Source organism: Lissotriton helveticus, chromosome 5_1, assembly GCF_964261635.1.
Source record: "Lissotriton helveticus chromosome 5_1, aLisHel1.1, whole genome shotgun sequence".
Classification (NCBI taxonomy): Eukaryota; Metazoa; Chordata; class Amphibia; order Caudata; family Salamandridae; genus Lissotriton; species Lissotriton helveticus.
This window is the reverse complement of record NC_136065.1, coordinates 1,972,259,139-1,972,284,620: the sequence shown is the minus strand read 5'-3', so window position 1 is coordinate 1,972,284,620 and position 25,482 is coordinate 1,972,259,139. Positions and strand designations below refer to the sequence as shown.

Here is a 25,482-nt window from a genome sequence, read left to right as displayed (position 1 = left end):
GCCGGCAAAGCTTGGGCATTTGGTGTTTTCGTTGGTGGCAAAGAGGTCTATCTGAGCTTGTCCCCACATCTGAAAGAATGGCTGAAGAACTTTGGGATGAAGTTCCCATTCGTGAATCTTTTTGTGTCTGAGGACTTAACAGATCTGCTATGGTATTTTGAACTCCTGGGACATGCTGGGCTAAGAGGATATGTTTTGAGGTATAGCCCACCGCCATATGTTCTGTGCTAGCTGAGAGAGTTGCAGGGAGTGTATTCCTCCCTCCCTGTTTCTGTATGTAATACATGGCGGTCATGTTGTCCGTGCGGACTAACACAGCTTTGTTTGATACTTGCTGTTGAAAGGTTTTAGTGCTAGGAATATGGCTAATAACTCCAGATGATTGATGTGGAGTAACTTTTGTTGCGGTGTCCACCTGCCTAGCATGGTGTATTGCAGTAGGTGGGCTCCCTAGCCGGAGAGCGATGCGTCCGCTGTCAAGATTATTTGGGGAACTGGCTCTAGGAACGGTCGTCCCTTAGAAAATGTTTTGGTGTTCCACCACTGCAGAGAGCGATGAGTCCGACAGTCTACCAACACTAGGTCTGTTAATTGACCTTGAGCCTGGTTCCGTTTACCGGATAAGCACTCTTGGAGAAGACGCATTTGAAGTCTGACATGGGGCACTATGAAAATGCAAGAGGCCATCATCCCTATAAGCTGCATAAACACTTGTGCTGTAAGTGAGTGTTGTGGCTGAAACTTTTTGAGAAGAGTTTGCATGCTGGCTATCCTTATTGGAAAAGGGATGAGCTAGGGCTGTTGAGGTGTTTATTGTAGCACCGAGGTACTGTTGTACTTTGGATGGTTGCAGATGAGACTTGGTGTGGTTTATTGTGAACCCCAAGTTGTGGAGCAGTAGGATTGTGGCATGGGTGTGCTGAACACACTGGTTGTATGAGCTGGCTTTTTTTGAGCCAGTCGTCAAGATACAGGAAAACGTGGATGTTTTGTCTTCGTAAATGTGCTGCCACTACTGCTAGGCACTTGGTGAATACTCTTGGTGCTGTAGTGACTCCGAATGGGAGTACTTTGAATTGATATTGCTGCCAGTCTATTACAAATCTGAGATACTTCCTGTGAGCTACGTGAATGGGAATGTGGAAGTTGGCTTCCTTGAGATCTAGAGTAGCAAGGAAGTCATTTTGTAATAGGAGAGGAAGGACTTGTTGAAGTGTGACCATGTGAAAATGGTCTAACTGGATGTAGGTTTAGCGGTCTTCGGTCCAGAATAGGCCTTGGAGAGCTGTCCTTCTTTGGGATAAGAAAATATAGGGAGTAAACCCCCTTGTTTTGTTGGTGCAGAGGAACTGGTTCTATTGCACTTTTCTAGCAAAGATATTACTCCTTGCTTGAACAGCGATCGATGTTCTTGTGACATTGGTTGCTGTTTGGGTGGTATGTTTGGGGGGTAGATGTTAGTTCTAGACAGTAACCTGACTGAATAATTTGTCGCAACCACCTGTCTGAGGTGATGTTGATCCAGGCAGGAAGGAATTGTTGCAGTCTTCCCCCCCACAGGAGTGGAATGTGGGGGGGGGGGGAAGCAGAGGAAAGTCATTGGGTGGGGTGGAGGCAGAGCGGGAGTTGTTGGCTTTGCCTCTGCCTTTGCTCAGAGGAGCGGTCACTTTCTTCGGCCGGCTGGTGTTCTGGCACGTCGATGCCCTCTTCGAAGATGTCGGGAATAGACGCGGACGAGCGAGCCATTGTTCGAGCTAGTCTATCCCGAATTGTTTTCTTGGAGCAGAAAGAGGCACAAGCAAAACAGTCTTTGGCCTCGTGCTCTGGTGAGAGGCAAAGGTTGCACACCTCATGTAGATCGGTATGGCGAAACTTCGATCTACATCGAGGACACCTCTTGAATGGCATCCTTTCCATGAGCCAGAAAGTAAGGCCTAGGTAGGTCTGAAGGCCTTAGTCTACGACCAGGAATCGAAGACTTCGAAATTGTGAAGAGTCGCATCTATTTATTTATTTTATTTTAAGGTTTTATAGAGCGCGTAGTAACCCTAGAGCATCCCAGCGCTAGAACCAGAACTCAGGAGAGGTCAGAATCGAAGGGGGGGGATTTAAGGAAAGAGAAAGGTTTTCAAGGCCTTCCTGAATTGGAGAAGATTAGGTTCAGTTCTCAGTCTCCGAGGAAGGTTGTTCCAGTGTTTGGCCGTGTGGACCGAGAAGCGGCGTCCTCCGGACCGGGCCTTTTTGACTCTGGGAACAGTGATGAAGTTCTCTCCGCCTGAGCGGAGGACCCTACTCGCATTGTAAGTGATGAAATCCTTGAGGATGGGTGGGCCTTTGTCATGGAGGGTCTTATGGGCCAGACAGAGGGCCTTGAAAGCCACCCTTTCTCTGACTGGGAGCCAATGCAGGAGCTTCAAGGCTGGCTTTGCCGAGGATCTGGCGGGGGTGTCGGTAAGTAGGCGGGCCGCGGCATTTTGGACTTTCTGCAGGGTATTGAGGGTGGCTTCGGGGGCACCCAGGTAGATTGCGTTGCATCTATGTGGATCGCGATCGGAATAATAACGTCGAACTGGGTGAGGATTGCGTGCCGAAGGAAAATCAGTTCGAAACTGGAGCGCTGGAAAAACATCAGAGCCAGATGGCGGAAAAAAACAATCTGAGGATGGAGCCGACGTCCATGCGCAGTATGGTCCAGGGGAGGAGTCACCCATCTCGTGACTCCCAAAGAACTTTTCAGGACAAAAACAAACTGCAAACATCCGGGCCCAACACTAGGTGGCGATCTATGCACAGTGTGAAATCTGCAGCTTATATGCTGCAGAACATGCGCTATCCAGACTAGATAGCTGTCCGCACATTGTAACATTATGTGGCAGATTAACAGCAGCTTAAAGATTTACATCTGTCCAGCTTAGCTAGTAAAGAAAGTTGGACAGAGGGGCGGTGGTGGGATGATAAGGAGAAATAATCCACCTGCATATTACAAATATGGAAATTTCTGATTCACTGAATTTAGGCAGAGACATAAAATTGACCCAGGAATGAAGTTGGATAGAACAAAGCCTGTTCACCCTCACAGGCATTTTAAATATTTATCAGGAAGTAAAAACGTATGAATTCTACTGATGCATATCTTGTGGTATTTCATATCTAATCAAGATGTTTTGACAATTTGCCTTGTGCAGTCCACCCTTAAAGAGAAAGGCTAGCGGGCTTGCATCAATGCTACATACACAAACCTTAATTATCACCAAAAACACACAGTACTCCAAAACAACATTAATGCAGCATACTTGGAGCCTATTGAGTTTACTGGGATCAAAAGGCAGGACACAAGTGAAGAAATATCTAGATGGATCTTGGGACGGTGTCATTTATGAAAGAAAGAATGCACCTGTATATAAAATTTGAGTGAATTGTAGGAGGGAGGCATGTCCATCTGCACTGTGAAAGTGTGTTAGTCATGGATATGAGCAGTAGTTAAGGTCTCAGCTGGTTAAAGAAAGACGAGCTGTATGAAGCAGAAAATACCCAGGTAGGCATGATATTGAGTAGAAAAGTAAGCCAGTGTTCTGTGTGAAGAGGAGTGTATTAAGTAGGTATCCTTACCTTCACGATGAAGGACTTGCCATAGAACGGTGTTTCGATGGTGTACACAATATCGCCAACTTCCTGAAAAACGAAAAAAACACATAGAACTTATTAAAACAGACTGCACTCTAAGGAAATTTAGGTGCATAAGACGAAAACTGACTCTGGTTTCACAAATGTTTCCTGTTTGAGCCCAGTGCAGCGAAACATCAGACAGGTAGGAGGAGGAGGAGCATCCGCGGGCCACGTCAGCCATGAAAGTAGGCGGGCCACGTCAGCCATGAAAGTAGGCGGGCCACGTCAGCCATGAAAGTAGGCGGGCCACGTCAGCCATGAAAGTAGGCGGGCCACGTCAGCCATGAAAGTAGGCGGGCCACGTCAGCCATGAAAGTAGGCGGGCCACGTCAGCCATGAAAGTAGGCGGGCCACGTCAGTCATACATAAGAGAGAAGCACTCCGATTCAGTTAAGCAGGAGGATGAGCCACTTGTGGCTGATTCAACACGCAGGGGAAAGGGCAGACAAGGGCAAACATCAGAGAAAGAATTAATGCATTTCGGTTTACACATCTCTGATGCAACGCAGGGCATGGAACATTTGCACCATATTCTGGGTGGTGGTAAAAGTCTGTTGGTCTCCTTTGGCGGCTGCCTTATTCTTCATGTGGTTATGAGTAACAGTTTGTTATGGTCTAGGAGAAACACCAGGACAGGTCTAGATTGTCTCCGCGACTAAAGGCCTGGTCTTTCTTCTCCCCTGCTCCTTTTGGAGTCTCTTACTCCTTTAAGGAGTTTAAGCGCAAGGATCATCTTGCCTCGTAGATAATACCCTAAAATCCCACAATATCTGTGGAGTGGGTCTACTACATTTCAACTTTTGTCCCCTCTGCACAGCCCCACTTTTGTACCCTCTTCTTACAAGCCATTCATGGTTCATCGATTCAGACCTGCACTGGGGCAGACATGCCAACGAAGCTGCTAAATACCAATTCTATCTCCATCCAAGTTTGCACATTTTCAAAAAGTGGTCTAAGTTGGTTCTAGGGATTTCAAGGTGGTAGTAGAGACCGGCCCCCTGAACTCCTGGAAACTTGTGCGCCACTCTGATGTAATTTTGTCACCCGTATCCTACTATCTTTGAATTAGCAGCTCATCAGAAATCTATCCAATAGCGACTGCTCCTTGTACCTATATTTGACTGTATTCAGGAACAGGCTCTGCACCTAGATGGCTTAAAGCCCATCTCCTGGAACTGGATTACTGGACCACAATTCTACAATGTATTTACAAGCAGGACTGCTTTAACAAAAGATCTAGCAGAAAGAGCTAATTACTCTTAAATACACCTCCAGTTGCAGATACAATGCACCTGCAGATGTGTAATGTAGAAAGAGAACTTGACAATTCTTCAACTTGCTGGAGGAAAGGTGAAATGCAGCAAGAAAAGGACTCAAGGAGATATCAAAAGGGCTGCCTTTCCCAAGAAAATAAATGTGATCATACAAACTCAAGCCTTGCACATTCTGCTAAAGATCTCTATCAATATTCACTCACGTTGCTTTTCTCGAATTTCCAGCTGGCCTCTTGTGCCAGGATCTGCTCGACCACTTCCAAGGACTCCTTGCCCTGCTGCACATACTCTCGTTCCTGGAACACAATGGATGGTTATTCCTGGGGGTGCTTGGAACAGAGACCCACTTCACAAAGCCAGATGCAATGAGAGAAGCACAAACATTCAATGCTGACCGGCACCATACAGGAAATATGCGAAAAGTGACAAACTGGACAACTTTGAACAACCCTCTGTTTCTGTCATATTTCACATTTTAGATTCCTACAACCTACACTTCGAGATGACTGGGCGGGTAGAGTACAATCGTTTTATGGATACTAGAAGGAGTATGGCTATGTAATTGTAAGCTTTGTTTAGTTAATTAAAACCATTACAATAGATAAGATCTACAAAGAGTAAAAACAATTCAGATTTTTTTTTTAAACTGGTGTATAAAAATGTGTGCAAATGAGATATTTGTAAACAATCGGTCAGTGTAATATGGCTTGTGTTTGCGGATATGTAACAAGATTGCCAGGCAAATAGGTCCTTAGTTCTACTGCTTAAAATATGTACATTAAAGTTTGAGGCAATCCGTGCATTCCAGGATTCTTCAACCAGAACTCGGACTGTAGAGTGGGATCGGTCTGTTTTGTTAGACTTTGCATTTCCATGACAGAGCTCGATGATAGGCACCGCCCAAGAATGGCCACAAATGTTTGCACATCTTGCCATGACCCAGTGGGTAGAATTTGAAAAACAGATGCTGGAAGCTTTGACACGCTCTGGTTCTAAGGCATTCCTCAAACTAGTGTGCCTTACAAAGCAACATATCAGTTCTCTTAATGGCCAGACCAAATCCCTTTACAGTCGTCCCTAAATGAAGGCTATTTGGGATCCAATGTTAATCATTTGGCTAGACAAGCTGCATAACTGGTTGATATTCAAATAAAGTGTAATTTTTTTTTTCACCCGACCCTTCTCCAGACAGAAGCGTCTCTATTATTCACTAGTTCCACTGTCAAAGACAATAATTAATACAATTAATACTAACTATTTTATCTGGTCCTTTTTCCTATCAAAGTCAAGTCAGAATGTGTGCTAGAAAGGAAATACTCGTGAAAAAATAAAGTGGACATTTGTAAATACATTGATTCAAGTCACCGCTCACCCAGCATACATATACAGGTCTAAAGTAGATGCAAATAAACCTGCTGACACATTTCTTCCACAAACACCACTGCTATGATAACTTTTTGGATATGGCAGGAAATGTTAACACTAGGTCAAAATAGTCAGAACCTTTGACTTAACCCTCTGAGATATAGAACCGCATATTGCTTGAAAGCCCAGCTTGCGATACCCGAGCTAGTGGTAGAGAGGAGAAGAGTGGACCACCTGGCTAAGACTACTTGGAAAGCTGAAAGAGAAGTAAGAGTTGAAACGAACACTTCACTAAGCCTTTAATAAGGTTTGACTACACAACATTGGATCTTTTCAGCCAGCAGGGCAGTTTCGTCTCCTAAAATCCTGGAGATTCCGTCAAATTATCTATTCCTTCAACCATGAGCAAACCCGACAATGTACCTGAGCTGTGACTGCTTGCTGCCCTGTCCCGTCATCATCAGACTCATTGTCAGATCCTAAAAATGGCAAAGAGACACAGGTCAAAAGACAGATAACTGCCAGTATACCAACAAATTCTCCTGTGCTAGGACATTTTCTAACACCAGGGGTGTTTTTTTATTTTTTTAACTGGAACACTAGAGTAGAGACCTCTGGTAATAATTTATAGCTGGTGCAACTTGGTATGATGGAAAGGGATGCAATATCACTGAAACAATTACGCACAATCCGAAAGGGATAAGTTTTCACTAGCACAATGGGAATGTACACTATCATACATGGTATTTCCAACTCCAGGGCAAGGATGCATCACAGAGGATACAATTCGATCTGCTTGCCCAGGGTTTGGGTGCACGAGACCGCCACAAGAGATTCCAGTAGTGCAGTCAAACTTCAGCTGCTCCCCCTCCCTACAAATTTTTAGAGGCATCCCCTTCTCACCTGCAAAGGACTCCGGGGGAGAGTAGAATTGTCCATCTGAGATGGCGCGGGGGTAAAGCAGGGGCTGATGATTGGCCGCAGCCTGTGTAGCCAGATACCCTGCAACCAACAAAATTGCGAGAAAATTAACAAAAAAGAAAGAGCACACGCACAGTTTTAATGATACTACCGGCTCTATCTTTAGCTGTCATTACAGGATGAAAGTTGAAGTTTGGTGAAATTACTCCTCCTAGAAACCCAACTCCATCATACTTTGCCAGTGCGAAATGGCTGTGTGGAGCCCAGACACCACTGCCCCAGTAATCCAGGATAGAACTGGCAAGCATCTCACATAAGTAAAGAAATTGAATGAAAATGTACTTAAAAATACACTTATGAAAATAACCTTCCCTGAAAGGGTGAACAAGAGACATATTTAATACAGGAGATGCAAGCATCACAGTTCCGCGGTCATCCCAGTTAAGTCTTTCAGGAACAGCCAGTTTGTGTACAGAAAGGCTGGGGGAATGAGGGCAGATACTAAAGGTGCGGGGGGGGGGGGGGTTGGGAGAGGAGTTCTCTGAAGTCTTTCTGCACTGAAGCCCCACCTCTTCCAATCATGGCACTTCGGAATGTCTGATTTGGTGGTAAAGGATAGTTTTCAAGCTAATGTATTGTATTGCACGCTACTCCGCAACCAATAAATGATTAGTGTTGAATTAGTACAGAGAAATACGAAAGTAATTGGAGTGGTGGATAGGTTAGTCAGTTATTTGGATTTCAGAAGGGTAGTGGAGGGATAGAGGAGGGGAAAAAATGTTTGTATTTATATAGCGCTCGTTACCCCTGATGGGGTATTGAAGCGCTTTTTTGGCGAATGTGTAGCAGCCTCTAAAACAGTCCTTCAAATCAGTGCACCCTCATCTGCTAGACCTCTGATAATAATGTACTTTGGCTACACAGGGGCCAGATTAAGCCTCCCAATCTCCCCAATAGCAGTAATGTCCCGTCTCCCTCGCCTCCCCAACGGCAGCAGTGGCATGTCTCCCCAACGGCAGCAGGGGCATGTCTCCCCAACGGCAGCAGGGGCATGTCTCCCCAACGGCAGCAGGGGCATGCCTCCCCAACGGCAGCAGGGGCATGCCTCCCCAACGGCAGCAGGGGCATGCCTCCCCAACGGCAGCAGGGGCATGCCTCCCCAACGGCAGCAGGGGCATGCCTCCCCAACGGCAGCAGGGGCATGCCTCCCCAACGGCAGCAGGGGCATGCCTCCCCAACGGCAGCAGGGGCATGCCTCCCCAACGGCAGCAGGGGCATGCCTCCCCAACGGCAGCAGGGGCATGCCTCCCCAACGGCAGCAGGGGCATGCCTCCCCAACGGCAGCAGGGGCATGCCTCCCCAACGGCAGCAGGGGCATGCCTCCCCAACGGCAGCAGGGGCATGCCTCCCCAACGGCAGCAGGGGCATGCCTCCCCAACGGCAGCAGGGGCATGCCTCCCCAACGGCAGCAGGGGCATGCCTCCCCAACGGCAGCAGGGGCATGCCTCCCCAACGGCAGCAGGGGCATGCCTCCCCAACGGCAGCAGGGGCATGCCTCCCCAACGGCAGCAGGGGCATGCCTCCCCAACGGCAGCAGGGGCATGCCTCCCCAACGGCAGCAGGGGCATGCCTCCCCAACGGCAGCAGGGGCATGCCTCCCCAGCGGCAGCAGGGTCATGCCTCCCCAGCGGCAGCAGGGTCATGCCTCCCCAGCGGCAGCAGGGTCATGCCTCCCCAGCGGCAGCAGGGTCATGCCTCCCCAGCGGCAGCAGGGTCATGCCTCCCCAGCGGCAGCAGGGTCATGCCTCCCCAGCGGCAGCAGGGTCATGCCTCCCCAGCGGCAGCAGGGTCATGCCTCCCCAATGGCAGCAGGGTCATGTCTCCCCAATGGCAGCAGGGTCATGTCTCCCCAATGGCAGTAGGGTCATGCCTCCCCAATGGCAGCAGGGTCATGCCTCCCCAATGGCAGTAGGATGGCAGTAGGGTCATGCCTCCCCAATGGCAGTAGGGTCATGCCTCCCCAATGGCAGTAGGGTCATGCCTCCCCAATGGCAGTAGGGTCATGCCTCCCCAATGGCAGTAGGGTCATGCCTCCCCAATGGCAGTAGGGTCATGCCTCCCCAATGGCAGTAGGGTCATGCCTCCCCAATGGCAGTAGGGTCATGCCTCCCCAATGGCAGTAGGGTCATGCCTGCCCAATGGCAGTAGTGTCATGCCTCCCCTTGTCCCCAATGGCAGTAGTGTCATGCCTCCCCTTGTCCCCAATGGCAGTAGTGTCATGCCTCCCCTTGTCCCCAATGGCAGTAGTGTCATGCCTCCCCTTGTCCCCAATGGCAGTAGTGTCATGCCTCCCCTTGTCCCCAATGGCAGTAGTGTCATGCCTCCCCTTGTCCCCAATGGCAGTAGTCATGTTAGTTGGGCCAGCTGACTTCGGTTCAACTGGCCCATAGTTATTGGCAAGGATGACATGAATCCAGGAAACAAAATACACAGTGCTCCAAGCAGCAAACTCACATCTCTCCTCCTCGGCCTCCCGAGTGAAGACTTTGAAATCAAGGAACCAGGTTTCCAACCAGGCGATGACGAAGGACACGATGGGAAGCAGGTAGCCGAACGCCCCTTTCGAGAGAAGCTGCAATGGAGGGAGGTACACAAGACGTGAGATAAGTCACTTGGATTGGCTATCTGTTATGACAAAAATGTTGCCTCAGCTACAACGCAGAGTGCAAGACAACATAATCATTCACTTGCCTGCCTTCACTCACTCAGAAGAGCTCGGTTGGATCTCAGCGCAACTTCTATAAATACACACAGGGACTGGAGCTACCTCTGCAGCATAGGTCCATTTTTTGAGCATGGAGTCCAACGGTGCCAGGAAAGTGGACACAAGCTCCTCTCCTACTGAGGGATCCATCTGCCTCAGCTGCATGTGGGACTTTAGAATATGGCAGACAGTTAAGAGCACAAGGGGCAGGCGCAGGAAACCTTTTCCTTTAGTTTATACTCTTCCAAGAGAAGTAGTTACTAAAGAACAAGTTACTTACCTTCGGTAACGCTTTTTCTGGTAGATACAATATCTGCCTGTGGATTCCTCACCTTGTGAATATCCCCTTGCGTCAGCAACATTCGGAAATTCTTTTTGAAGCTTCGCGCCGACTTGGACGTCATAGAGGCACGGCATGGCTCGCGACTCCGCTGATGTCACAGATGCCTATAACAGGCCCACGCCGGCGTGATGACATCAGTTCCGCCCTTTTTTCCATGCCTTCGAGGCACACGGACGGACCAATGACAGTAGACATATACACAGTATACGCAGTACAAATATCAAGGTAACACAGTGTGAAGCAAATGCAATAAAACATTTGAAATAAACAACTCCTTGACAATAAAATAAAAACATTACAGAAAACTCTGGTAAAGAAGAGTGGACAACGGGGAGGCGGGTGGGTCAGTGAGGAATCCACAGGCAGATATTGTATCTACCAGAAAAAGCGCTACCGAAGGTAAGTAACTTGTTCTTCTGATAGATACATCTGCTGTGTGGATTCCTCACCTTGTGAATAGAGTCCCACAGCAGTCCCCACTCCCGGAGGAGGGTGTCCACTCTTCTAAACCAGGAAATCCTGAAGGACAGAGCGCGCAAAGTGACCGTCCCTCCTCACCTCGGAATCCAAGCAGTAATGCTTCGCGAAAGTGTGGAGGGAAGACCAAGTTGCCGCTCTACAAATATCCTCTACAGGAACACCTCTAGCCAATGCTGAGGTTGAAGACTTAGTTCTAGTAGAATGAACCCTTATGCCCTCTGGTGGTTCCTTACCGGCCAAAGAGTAGCAGATCTTTATACAGAGGACGATCCATCTTGACAAAGTTCTTTTATGGACCGCTCTTCCTTTCTTGCAGCCAGCAAACCCAATGAAGAGCTTGTAATCCAAACGAAAGTCTTTAGATCTGTCCAAGTAAAAGGACACAGCCCTTTTGGGGTCCAGACGTTGCAGTCTCTTCCTCCTTAGAAGGGTGAGGGGGAGGATAGAAGGTAGGAAGGGTAATGGACTGTCCTAGATGGAAGGGAGTTACCACCTTAGGCAGAAAAGCAGCCCTGGTCCTAAGAACCATTCGATCAGCATGATTGGTCAAGAAAGGGGGCTTGTAATTAAGAGCTTGAAGCTCACTTACCCTCCTTGCTGAGGTTATTGCAACGAGGAAGACGGTCTTAAGAGTCAGAAGCCTCATAGGACATTTGTGAAGAGGCTCGAAAGGAGCACCCATCAAAAAAGTCAAAACAAGGTTTAAGTTCCACAGGGGCACAATAAAAGGAGTAGGAGGGAACTTATTTGTGAGGCCCTTCAAAAACCTTAAGACCACAGGAGATTTAAAAAGAGATTGCAGGAGATTTAAAAAGAGACGGCTGGTCAGGCAAACGAAGAAAAGCCGACAGCGCTGAAAGATAACCCTTCACCGTGGCAACAGCAAGCCCCTGTTGCGCCAAAGAAAGGGCAAACTGGAGATCAGACAAATGGGCTCTCAAAGGGTCAATAGATTTATCCCCACACCACGTGACAAATTTAGACCACCTATAAGAATAGATGGACTTGGCGGAGTCACGCCTGGCCGACAAGATGACATCCACCACGTCAGGCGGGCGAGAAAAGGAATTCAGGTTGCCCCGTTCAATCTCCAGGCATGAAGGTGTAATGTCTGGAGGTGGGGGTGTAGAACCTGCCCCTCCGAGAGAGGAGGTCTGCCCTGAAAGGGAGACGGAGTGGCGGGTGAGAGGAGAGGTGGAGAAGATCTGTATACCACACCCTTCTTGGCCAGTCCGGGGCGACCAATATGACTTGGGCCCGGTCTTGGCGAATCTTCCTCAGAACCCGAGGCATCAAAGGTATGGGAGGAAACGCGTAAAAGAGTTGATTTCCCCAACTCAACTGAAACGCGGCCCCCAAGGCTCCTTGCATCGGATACTGGAGACTGCAGAATGACAGGCAGTGAGCATTCTCGCGAGTGGCGAACAGGTCCACCAGAGGAGTCCCCCACATCTGAAAGATGTCGTGAACCACCTCCGGGTGAAGCCTCCACTCGTGGTCGGCAGAAAACTGTTGACTGAGACCGTCTGCACGAACGTTCAGAACTCAGGCCAGATGATTTGCCATCAGACAAATCTGACGGTCCTGAACCCAGGACCAGAGACGCAGAGCCTCTCTGCAGAGACACTGCGACCCCACTCCTCCCTGTTTGTTGATGTACCACATCGCGGTCGTGTTGTCCGTCAGGACCTGGACCGAACGACCACGAAGGGAAGGGAGGAAGGCCTTGAGCGCCAAATGTAGAAGGTTGATGTGAAGCAACCTTTTCTCTGGAGACCATAGACCCTTGACCTCCAGATCCTCCAGATGAGCACCCCACCCTAGAGTGGATGCATCCGGTAGCACTGTGGCCACCGGAGGAGGTAACTGAAAAGGCTTCCCCCCCCCCCCCCCCCCCCCCCCGAGACAGGTTGCCTTCCACGCCTCACCAAGACAGATCCGCCGCAGCTTCTCTGGAGATCCTCACTGACTCCCTGAGATCTCCGTTGTGTTGATACCACTGCCTGCGGAGGCACCACTAGAAACGCCCTCATGTGCCAGCATGCATGGTTGACCAACAGAATGCATGAAGCCATCAGACCGAGCAGGCGAAGGACCTTCAGGACTGGAACGATCACTCCTTTGTAAAATAAAGGAATCATTTCCTGTATGTCGCGAATCCATTGAGGAGGGAATGCGCGACATACAGTTGTGTCCAGTACAGCACCTATGAACAGGTTAAGCTGGGAGGGCACCAGGTGAAACTTGGGTACATTTATCGAAAAACCCAACCTGTACAACAACTGGGTTGTCTCCTGCAGATGGAGCACTCTGACGACTCTGCTTTGATCAGCCAGTCGTCCAAATAAGGGAATACAGGAATCCCTGACCTCCTGAGATGCGCCGCCACCACCATCACCTTGGTGAAAACTCGAGGCGCAGTAGTAAGCCCAAACGGAAGGACTGCAAACTGATAGTGTGCGAGCCCACCGTAAAACAGATACTTCCTGTGCGACTTCAGGATTAGGATGTGAAAGTACGCATCCTGCAAGTCGAGCGACACCATCCAGTCTTCTTCCAGCAGTGACTGAAGAACCTGAGCAAGGGTGAGCATCTTGAATTTCTCTCGTTTCAGAAACAAATTCAAGATCCTGAAATCCAGGATTGGACGAAGCCTGCCTTCCTTTTTGGGAATCAGGAAATACAGGGAGTAGCATCCCCGACACCTTTCCTGCTCTGGGACCACCTCTATCGCACCCTTTCTTAACAGAGTTTGAACTTCCTCCTGTAGGAGTAACAGATGTTCCTCTGAGCAATATCCCTGGCAAGGAGGGTAATTGGGAGGGAATTCCCGAAAGGGAAGGGCATACCCATTTTCTACGAGATCGAGAACCCAAAGATCTGATGTAACCGATTCCCAATCCCGTAGAAAGTGGGTAAGCCGACCCCCCCCACCGGACCCACATGATGCTGAATGGCGGATCTAGGGCTGCTTTTCTGTGGATGGGGTGTTGGAGGAGGTGGAGGAAGAAGAGGTTTGACGTCCACGAAGACGACCGCTTTGCTTTCCCCTGTATGACCTGTACAAGGTGTTCTGCTGCTGCTGCTGACCTTGTCTAAAGTTCCGAAAAGAAGAGCGTCCAAACCCTCTGAACTTTTTGGTCGAAGCACCTCTAATCTGAAGGCCCAAAGATCTAGCAGTAGTTCTGCTATCTTTAAACCTTTCGAGGGTTGTATCTGCCTTCTTGCCAAATAGTCCTTCTCCGTCAAAAGGCAGATCCAAAAGCGCTGCCTGAACATCAGCAGAAAAATCAGAGGACTTTAGCCAAGCTGATCTCCGTGTAGCAACTGCAGTACCCATAATTCGAGCCACAGAATCAGCCGTTTCAAGACCGCTCTGAATTACCTGGCGTGCCGCTGCTTGGGTGTCAGACAATACCTCCTCAAAATCACTCTGTTCTCTTCAGGGATCTTAGGAGCCAAAGCACGCATTGAATCCACAAGTGCGTGCACATACCTCCCCATGAGACAAGTGGCATTTGTAGATTTCAATGCTATACTAGCAGATGAGAAAGTTTTCTTGGCCACCTGATCTTGTTTTTTAGCCTCCTGGTCCACAGGAACTTGGGGAAAAGCACTTATAGATTTTAGAGCATGCAGCCTGAATCACTAGGCTCTCTGAAGAAGGGTGAGATGTTAAGAAAGCAGGGTCCTCTGGAGCTACCCTATATCTCCTAGCCACACTCTTGGAAACAGCAGGAGCAGAGCGGCTTCTTCCAAACCTCCATAATGGGCTCAATTAATGCTTCATTAAATGGAATTAAAGGCTCCACAGCCGAACTTGGAGAGTGAAGAACTTGTCAGAAGGTTCGACTTAAATTCAACTGTTGGTAAAGTTAAATTTAAAAGACCAGCAGCCTTCTTCATTACCACATGATATGGTTGGACATCCTTTGAAGGCGTATCATGTCCAGAAGGCAATTCCCACTCTGGGGAAAAATCAAGGCCACTGGCATCAGCCAGCTCTTCAAAACAGTCTTCTCCCAGCTCACCTTCTAGATCAGGGTGAGAGTCGACATAACTTCGTTCCTCCAAGAGACGCTGAGCTTCTCTTCTGGATCTCTCCTTAACACGCCTCGGTACCGGATCCATCAACGACTCCGATGGAGTCAGAACCGACGTCGGTACAGACTTCGATGGCCGAGGTGTATGCTCCTGATGTCTACTCGGAGCGGGCGACGTCGGCATTGGAGTAGTCGACTTCGGACGAGTCAGTGACGACCTCGGCGGAGCCGGAAACTGCCACGGCGTCGAAGGGGCTGGCATAAACGGCATGAATGGAGCCGGGGCATATAAATGAGAAACCTGCAAATTAAATGCCAGAGGACCCATGGGACCCGAAGGTACACCAGAGGGGTACCACGCCCTTGAGAAAACACCATATATAGCGTTTAAGAACGCTGAAGGGTCTTGGCCCGTGCTGGAAAAGGAGGTTGAATACCTTCAGGTTGACCTAGAGGTGGGATTGAATCCGGCTCAACAAAATGCGCAGATTCTTTAACTTCCACAGGAACCACCTCGAGTCGGAGAAGGTGTCGGAGATGGATTGGACTCCGGAGCCGGAGAGGGAACCTGCGACCTCGAAGGCGAAGCCTCACCTTCCTGATCCGGAGACTCATGTGGAGGGACCACCTTCGAACGAACCTTCTTGGGCGACCTAGAGTCTGACTTCTCACCCGAGTGATGAAGAGACTCATGTCTCCTCTTCCTATGCTTCTTCCTTGACCTAGAAGCATGATCCGAAGAAGACGGAGGCCGAACCTTCACGAGATCTGGACCTCGACTTCGATCTCGACTTCGACTTATTTCTCTTAGAGTGAGATTTAGATGTTTTCTTACTCTTGTCGGCTTTATGTTTTGCCACAAGCAGCTTGGTTTCTCTCTCCCACAGGGCCTTCGGATTCATCTTGCGACATGATGAACATCCATCCACGTCGTGATCCGAGCTTAAGCACCAAATACAGTCCTCGTGTGGATCCATGATGGACATCATCTTTCCACACTCTCTGCAGGGCTTGAAACCGTTTTTCTTCGACATCTTATCGAAATAAAGAAGCAGAAAATACAGAGTAATGAAACAAAGTCACAGTATTGTAACTGGGATTCCCGAAACCGTTAGAGTCGACGACGCGGAAAAAAGGTAACTGATGTCATCATGCCGGCGTGGGCCTGTTATAGGCGTCGGTGACGTCAGCGGAGTCGCGAGCGATGCCGTGCCTCTATGACGTCCAAGTTCACGTCGGCGCGTAGCTACAAAAAGAATTTCCATATGTTGCTGACGCAAGGGGATATTCACAAGGTGAGGAATCCACACGGCAGATGTATCTATCAGAAGGGAAGATATAGTCATGACCAATGCCTCAGACTAAAGAGGCAGCTTTATAGCTACAAACATGTCGCCATAGATTAAATATAGCAATGCCATAGGCAATCCGAGATCTAATAGATTTTAACCTTGTAAAGTGTGAGCTAAAAAACAAAGTCACAGTAACCACCTAAATAGTGTTTCAACAGCCAGGCCCTACAGATTAGAAATTTAAAAAATGTATATACATGTTGTTAGAACTGAAGGTCTCTAGTTGGCAGAGGTAGAAACCACTGTCCAAATAGGGACCCTTGCTTCTAGTCAGGGTAAGGAGGAAACCCTCTGAGATAACCCCTGCTCACCCTCTAGGTAGCTTGGCACGAGCAGTCAAGGCTAATCAGAAGGCAATGTATAAAGTATTTGTACCAACACTCACAGTAACAGTGAAAACACCACAAACTGACTCCACAACAGTTTAGAAAAATAAAGGTATTTAATCTAAACTACACAAGACCAAAACGACAAAAATCCAACCTACACAGTTCAAGAATATGGTTTCAAAAGAGTTCTTAAGGTTGCGATAAAAATTCTTTAGGTTGCGATAAAATAATTAGGTTGCGATAAAATAATCCACAGTTACGTGAAAAGTTCACAGTTGCGTCACGTTTAGCTCACAGTACCTTTAGTTGCGACAAAGTTCCAAAAGCAGAAGCTGGTGCGGTGGTAAACAAGCGATGCGTTGCAGCAGCGGGCGTGTTGCGACGAATCCGGTCTGTAGGGGGAGGAAGGCCACTTGTATGGATTCCGGTGCCTAGGTTCCGTAGGAAGTTTGTTCTCGCAAAGGCACGATGATCTTTGGAGGTGCGGCGATCTCCGGGGCGACGATGCGCGGACCAGCGGTGATCTCTTGCAGCTATGCGATGCTTTGGCTTCGGCGATGACTCTCGCAGCGACGTGATGCAGTCCGCAAGCAGGCAGTGCGGCGATCTCACCCAGCGACGACAGGCTCTACAACGACACTCGCAGCAATGTTAGATTTCCCGCACCGATCAGGTGCATCCCGCAAACGAAGGATGCGACGGCTCTGACAGCGGCAACAGGAATTTCCTCACACTGTCGGGGATGCGCTCCGCAGCGAGCGATGCGATAACTTTTCTGTAGCAAAGTCTCTCAAGCTTAGTTTCCAGCTCCCAAACACAGCTACAACTTCCAGAGGCACCACACGGGGGCCAAGCACTCCAGGAAGGACAGAACTCAGAGCTTGGGGGAAGCTTTGGGTGAAGTCCTTTTGGTCCTGGGACTTCAGAACAGGAAGCCAGCTCTACTCAGGTCCTTTGAGATTCCTTCAAGCAAGGGGACACAGCACAAAGCAAAGTTATTCCCCTCTCCTTGGCAGCAAAGCAACAGCAGGGCAATCCAGCAGAGCAACAGCTGGACAATCTTCCTTCTTCAGTTTCAGCTTTCTCCTTGGCAAAGGTTCCATCTGGATTCCAGGATGATCTAATTTCAGAATCTCTACTAGATGGTCAGTTGAGGGTAGCTGCCACGCACTATTAAACTTGTTTCCCTTTCCCCTGCTACCTAGAACACCCCTAGGTCTGAGAATCAGTTTGATCCCAACATGGATCGCACCAAGGTGGCAGAAGAACCATTTGAAAACTTAGCCAAGGGTATGTCCACCCAATCAGCTTCCACTAGCACCAATCCCCCTCGCAAAGAGGGTTTGAAAGACAAATTCCTCAAACTAGAGAGGTTGGAAAAATTGGAAAATTCGAAATGGTGGGACGGAATCACACTGAAACAGTATCTTAGACTGAAACGCATTCCAAGAGGTCTAAGAGGCCAGATCTTTCCCACCTATGACGACCTAGATGCTGACCTAATGATAAAATGGGAAGAATCTCTCACTAATAATTCAATCACTTTGCACTAACAATCAGTATTTCCATCAGAGCGTAAGGTGACTTAACTACAATCTGAAATTGCAGTCCTTGAACAGGAGATCAAGGACCTAAATTTGCCCGCACCTACTATAAAGAACTATACTATTCTAGACAACATCCTATTAAAGCATCAATCAGATATTAAGAACAGGAAAGCCAGACAATTGAGAAGGGACGAGTTGGATTACACCCATGGTAGGATTTTCACATTTGATAAAAAGTATGATTCCCTGATCCAGAGAAGTTCCAAACCTGATAATAAGAACAAAGCGAGCTCAGAACCTGCCTCCATGTCATCTGGTAACACCTCATTGAATTCCGCCAGTACCAATGGGGGGGATTCAGATAACCCAGACAGAGCCGAACAAAGCAGTTCAGCTTTTTTTCGAGAGGTTTTACGAATCAGAAAGGGCAACAGATACGTTCCGCCAAGAAACCAATCAGATCAAAAACCAGGAGGGGCAGGGGAAACAAGTTCAGAAGACTACAGAAGAAAGCTGAGATCGGGAACCAACAAGAACTAAACGGTACAGATACCAGGGAAGTCCAGGTTATTAATCTCTCTAAATTACACCTCACTCCAGACATGATCTCCCTTTTAAGCAAGGGTCTGAACTTGAATCCCTATGCTACAGGGGACATTTGCAAATTAAAGATTGATCTCTTTAAATTTGTAAGGAACTTAAAGCTCAAGAAACATTTTTTTGGGTTGGAGAAAAGGGATAGAGGGACAAAGAATATTCCTGTGCAGACCACCACTGATTCCCTGTCAACAAAAGATGTGCATACAACCCACCTTCTCTTGTCATTGACTGATATGGAGGATTCTCCTTTAGATATGGACAGATTACTTGAAGAACTGGACATAGAATCCGACTATAGCATTGTCAGTGGGCTCAAATCGGATAATTTTCACAAACGTGTGGTAGAAGATTTAGACAACCTGAATCGTCCACGAAAAGACAGAATGTTTAAGTATAAGGACAATCTCACAAATGGGGAAAGACGTGCACTCACTACACTCATGAACGACAATACCATCACTATCAGGGAGGCGGACAAGGGTGGCAACGTGGTGATAATGGACCGCGTAGACTACCACCAAGAAATCTTAGAACAACTACAAGATGATACTTGCTATGAACGCCTCACGTACAACCCCATGGGTCCCCCAACACTAGAGATTAACTCACAACTAACAGTTCGGAAACAATCTGGGTTAATAAACGAGGAGGAATACTTATACCTAAAAGTCTTTAGACCTGCATATCCATGGTTCTACACTCTGCCCAAAGTACACAAAAATCTCCCTTTCCCACCTGGGAGACCTATCGTTTCTGGCATAGGGGGACCTACAGAAAGAATGGCCGAATATGTGGATCTGTTTCTGGGTCCCCTAGTCAGAAATTTACCTTCCTACATACAGGACACGAAACATATCCTGAGTACACTAGCAGACATTCAGTGGCAAGATGGATCTCTGCTTGTCACGATGGATGTGGTATCACTGTATACCAGCATCAATATAGACCTAGGTATGCAGGCGATAAACAAATTCCTTCACAACAGACCTGCATCACTCTGGCAACATACACTCATGCTTTCCACAATGATAGAACTAGTACTGAAAAACAACTTTATGTTTGATAAGAATTGGTACCGTCAGAAGAAAGGAGTTGCCATGGGCTCAAAGATATCACCCTCGTTTGCCAACTTATTCATGGGCGCACTGGAGTACGACCTAATTTGGGGCAAGAAAGGTGCGCAATATATCGACTCAATCATTTTTTGGGGTCGTTATATTGACGACTGCATCTTGATTTGGTCGGGCTCAGAAGAACTTCTAAATGACTTTCAGACATCTGAATGACAATACATGGGAGATCCAATTCACTATGAATTGGAGTAGGACGAATATTGAATTCCTAGACATTGAATTTTATATATCATCTAACTGTCTACATAGCAGACTTTTCAGGAAGTCTACGGCATGCAATGTAATCTTGCATGCCTCGAGCTCACATCCTTCACATCAAATTAACGCCATACCCTATGGTGAATTCTTAAGGGCAAGAAGGAATTGTAGTGAGGACCTAGAGTTCGGGAGATGTTTGAACAGCATGAAGGAGATTTTACACTAGAGGCTACTCCACCAAGACAATACAGAAAGCAGAGAGAAGGGTTAGAAAAGTCATAAGATCTAACACTCTAACCACTACACGCAAATCCACCATCTCAGAGAATGAACAAATCAGAATGGTGACTGATTTCAATTCCCTTCATGATGTACTACGGAAAAGCCTTACCAAACACTGGGGGTTATTGAAATCGGAGAAGGCACTGACAAACTGCATTACAGAAAGACCACAAATTTCTTTCAGAAGAGGCAACACACTAAGGACCAAACTGAGTCCCACTGTGCCTCGTGACACCACACACACTACATGGATGACAACACAGCCAGGGCTTTTACAAATGCGGCTTCTGCAGTATGTGCAAATGGGCTAAACATGGTACTACTCAATTCACTAGTCCTGATGGTGTTCCTTTCATCATCAAAAGTAACAAACTGCACAACTAAATTTGTGATATACATCATAGAATGTGAATGTGGAAAGTTTTACGTGGGAAGCACCATTAGACCACTCAAAGACAGAATTATGGAACATATAAGGGCAATATTGAATTGTGACCCTAAGTATCCCGTGGCTTTACACGTAGCATCCTGCCAAAATGATAAAACAAATAAAGTAGTAAGATTCTTTGGCATTGACACAGTCCCTTTGGGCGTCAGAGGTGGCAACCGCAAACTAAAACTTAGACGCACCGAAGCGACCTGGATTATGCGTCTGAGGTCTGTGGAACAAGGACTCAATTATGACCAGGAGATGCAGTATTTTCTGGGAGATTGAGTACACAAATATGTAAAACACTGTCAATACACATCACATCCAAATAGTGTGTGGTTCTATAGGTTGAACATGGTACATAACAAAATATTGAGTGTTATGGTATATATTGTTTATCCTTTATGTCTTGATAACTCTCCTGAACTCTGAACTGGATCATGACATGAATTGACTTGAAAGATATATATACTTGATTACACTATTGTTGGTTATGTGTTAATAGTTAATTGCGACTACAGCAATTGGAGACAAAATTTTTGTAACCTGCATTTTTAAGTCACGTATGATTGGGACCTGCACCAGGAGACCGGTCATGCCCATTCACGGCACTCACAGCACAGTCACTCTTGAGGTTCGCCGATTTTTTCATTCTTTTATTTTTTCATCTTTTCATTTTTCGCGTTTCCACTGTAGCTTTATTCCTTATTCAAGGATAGAAATTTAGGGTGAAATCGTAGTATGTTTTACTGAATATTCTATCTCAAATTATGACTATGGGTAGCAACCACAATTTTTATGCCAACTGCTCTTAAAGATACTAACTATTCTTGCGCTTTACAATTGTAAATAACTAGTTCGACTGGGAACTCAGGGATATGGACACATCGATAATTAGATAAAGACGGGTCTAGTCGTTAAGCACGCTGCGCGATGACGTATATATAACGTTTGTGCACCCGGGTCACGTGTCCAAACAGGAACACAGCCCGGAGAGAGGACGCGCTACACGCCGCTCCCGCGTTAACACAGGTAAGAGTGGGGAAGCTGCGCATATAAACCAGAACACTTCCGCAACTTGAACTGTTTATATTACGGAAGTTAAGAATCTGACCACATCCAAATCTTGTGATCATTTCAGCCTGGGGTTTCCCGCCATTCTTTCAAGTCGTACCCGACATGAACGCACAGCAGTATACTTAAATAGGTAAGCCCTTAAAGGAACTTGTCTTAACAAACAATCTTGTCGCATTCAGTGTGGATTGTGTGAATTCTTAATGGGCACCTATCTATTTCAGAACAGTACCATGTTCTAAGTTTTCAACATTTTTAATCGTAAACGCTGTGATCTCCGGGCACCACAGAACTAGATATACAAAACATTGGTAAGCCACTAGAAACCGTAAATACTGTCATAATGTTTTCTAAAACTGTGCGCTTCAGCCACCATTTACTAAACATAGAAGTATGGTACCATTAACTTAAATGAGATGTACAATGACATCCAGGACCGTGCTTTAATTGATGTTTCTCTACCTATCGGTTACTCTGCGAAATAGTCGGAGGTTGTCACGAGTTGGCATTCACTCATCAGGAAACCTGTTACGATGTTCCCATTGATTTCCTCTATCGAAACCATTTTTGGAACCCAAACAAGGGTCCATATTAGCCAGTGTCAGTCGTAAAGTTAACGGATTTTATACGGCGAAATTTTAAAATCACCATTTATTTGTTGCCTTGCACCTACCCGCCCCCGCGAAGCCTTTTCCATGCACTGTCGGTTCCAGCCGATCTTAGGGCTGTATACCGAGTCGAAGGGGAAAACTCCCAACGGCAGACATCTTGAGTTGGGAGGCGGCAGCTGTCACAGCGCTCTAGCCATCCCTATAAAAGGAGCCCAGTGAGAACTGGCGAGAGTTTCATTGTTTTGACGACTGCTAAACGTATTGGACCCCCTCCTGAGGCTTGAGCCAGGCGGTAGATGCTAATTGAATTGCATACATTGTAGCTGAATAATAGCGCTTTAACGGATTTTATACGACGAAATTTTAAAATCACCATTTATTTGTTGCCTTGCACCTACCCGCCCCCGCGAAGCCTTTTCCATGCACTTTGTCGGTTCCAGCCGATCTTAGGGCTGTATACCGAGTCGAAGGGGAAAACTCCCAACGGCAGACATCTTGAGTTGGGAGGCGGCAGCTATCACAGCGCTCTAGCCATCCCTATAAAAGGATACGGACAATCTCCGCGTCAGCGGACGCGTATAGCGGACGCGCCTCGCCAGCGCCGGAGTCACGCCAGAGTCAGCCCGTCTGCACCCGTCCGCGCCTCGGACGTGCCCCGTTTGTGACTAGAGCCATGGCGTCCCCTCTATCAGGTAATAATGACCATTTAGATTTTCCTTCTATAATTAATGCGTTAACAGATACAAATGACTCTTCACGCATAAAATATGCAACAGAATATCTGTTATCCCTACGACCTGCTAGACATCCCTTATGTAGGCCAATAGAGCCTGATCTAAAGAAAGCTATCTGCCAATGCTGCCAATTCTCCATTGACCCTGCAGAAACAAGAGCTTCGCAGGTCAGAAAACTTAAGAATATTGCAACAACTAGTTCAAAATCGTTTTTATTTTTTAGTATCAACTGTCGTTCATTACCCAAACATAAAACTGAAATTTTTAATTTACTTTTGGATGAGGCGCCTGATACTGTGTTCTTAACTGAAACTTGGCTTCAGGATAGCTCTGGCCCAGATTTAGCCATGGCACTCCCCGACACATACGCTATTGTTAGACTGGACCGTGAAAAGAAATTAGGTGGAGGAATAGCAATTTTTTAAAATAGTTATAATTGTGAATTCAGCAAGCTCCCATGTGAAGGTTGCGAAGGCGCAATTTTCAAACTCTCACTTACACCTAACTTTACCTTTTCTGGAGCACTTATTTATAGGCCGCCAGGAGCCGCCTCTAAATGGCTACCAAACCTGTTAGAACTCATTGGTCCTCTAGTTATGAAAATGGCCAGCTTCACCATTTTGGGGGATACGAATTTACATTTGGAGAAAGAGGATTGCTTAATAGCCAATGATTTTATAGCGGATTTAGCATCCCTTAATCTGACCCTAAAGAATTCCGGCCCCACACATAGAGCCGGTCACTTGTTGGATCCCATCTTTTCCAACTTAAACGACATTTACACACACTGCCTTACCAGTGCCCTGGTCAGACCATTTTCTGATTAAATTCTCTCTTCTTGTAAAATTTTCTAACAAGGATAATGCACCGGTACCTACGCAACTAGTCAGGAAATGGAAAAAGCTTGACATGGAAAACCTCAACTCCTTTCTTGAAGGCCATTTCCCCTGCACAAAATCAACAGTACAAGAGTTTAACATCTGTCCAAAATTGGCTTACAAAAGCAATCGATATCTCCCTACCCAAAACAAATTTAAAACAAAATTCCCACCGCCCTCCCGCCCCTTGGTTCACTGAGACCCTAAAGCAAGAAAAAAGCAGCTGCAAAAATGCAGAACGGCAATGGAGAAAAACCTACTGTCCAGATGCCAAATTAGCTTATAAAAATAAACTTTCAAATTACCAGAGGCTATGTGCTAAAGCTAAAGCTGAACATGCCTGCACAAAAATAACAGAAGCTCTTGGCCAGTCTAAAACACTTTTTAAAACCATGAGAGAACTAGCTGGTTCCCTCACTATACAATCGCCGCCAGACCTTAATAAACTACAATGCGACTCCCTTGCGGTTTTTTTTGTCGATAAAGTGGACAAAATATATCAGGGTATAGAACAAGACACAATCGACCTGGTCAAGACTCATTTGACTCTGCCTCCCACCTCACCTATTGATACTAGTTTTGAAACTGATACTTCAGATTCCATCACCCCTGCTGAAGCAGTTCTGTCTTCCTGTCCACCCTTTTCTGATGTGACATCTCCCGCCATTCTTAACTGGCCAAAGCTAGACCTTGACCTAGTTCGTAAATTATTAAATACTATCAAATCAGGCTCACCCAATGATCCACTACCCTGCTCGGTCCTAAAAAAACTCAGTAACGGGGCCTTGGATATAATCACCAATCTTCTTAATAAATCCTTACAGGAAGAAACTGTACCGAATGAGTGGAAGCACGCGATGATTCATCCGCTGCTGAAAAAAATGGGAGCAGACCCCAATTTGCCATCCAACTTTAGACCTATCTCCGTTACCCACCTTTGCAAAAATATTAGAAAAACATGTTCATAGGGTTCTCACTGATTTTATTACCACTCATGATTTGCTACCCCTCCATCAATCAGGATTCCGTACAGGCTTCTCCACAGAGACGACCTTGTTAGGCGTCACTGAAAACATCCGTCTAATGCTGGACCGTGGAGAAACGGTAGCCTTGCTGTTACTCGACCTCAGTGCAGCATTTGATACTGTGTCACATTCTGTTCTTGAACAAACACTCCATTCCATAGGTATCAGGGACGCAGCTTGTAACTGGATTAAATCCCTTCTGGAACAGCGCACTTTCCAAGTCTTCTCTCAGTCCGCCTGCTCTGACACTATGACTCTTAAACATGGGGTACCTCAGGGCTCCATATTGAGTCCGTTACTTTTTAACATTTATATGAGCCCGCTGGCCAAAATGATAGAAGAGACTGGATTACTTATGTTCTCCTATGCTGACGATTCTCAGCTTATCTTCTCTCTATCATCTACAGAGTCTAATAACACCTCTTCACTTAAA

The 25,482-nt window shown here is 46.9% G+C and overlaps 1 protein-coding gene across 3 annotated transcripts in view; it reads right to left on the bottom strand.

Annotated features, from left to right (window-relative positions):
* STARD3 (StAR related lipid transfer domain containing 3) overlaps nucleotides 1-25,482 on the bottom strand; it is a 180,292-nt gene that overhangs the window by 37,521 nt on the left and 117,289 nt on the right. For all 3 annotated transcript variants that reach the window (XM_078645652.1, XM_078645654.1, XM_078645653.1), the window contains exons 6-10: nucleotides 9,741-9,858; nucleotides 7,209-7,307; nucleotides 6,729-6,784; nucleotides 5,144-5,236; nucleotides 3,610-3,672 (exon numbers count right to left, since the gene is read on the bottom strand). In XM_078645652.1, the coding sequence (XP_078501778.1) occupies nucleotides 3,610-3,672; nucleotides 5,144-5,236; nucleotides 6,729-6,784; nucleotides 7,209-7,307; nucleotides 9,741-9,858 (429 nt within the window). The remainder of the gene's footprint in view (nucleotides 1-3,609; nucleotides 3,673-5,143; nucleotides 5,237-6,728; nucleotides 6,785-7,208; nucleotides 7,308-9,740; nucleotides 9,859-25,482) is intronic.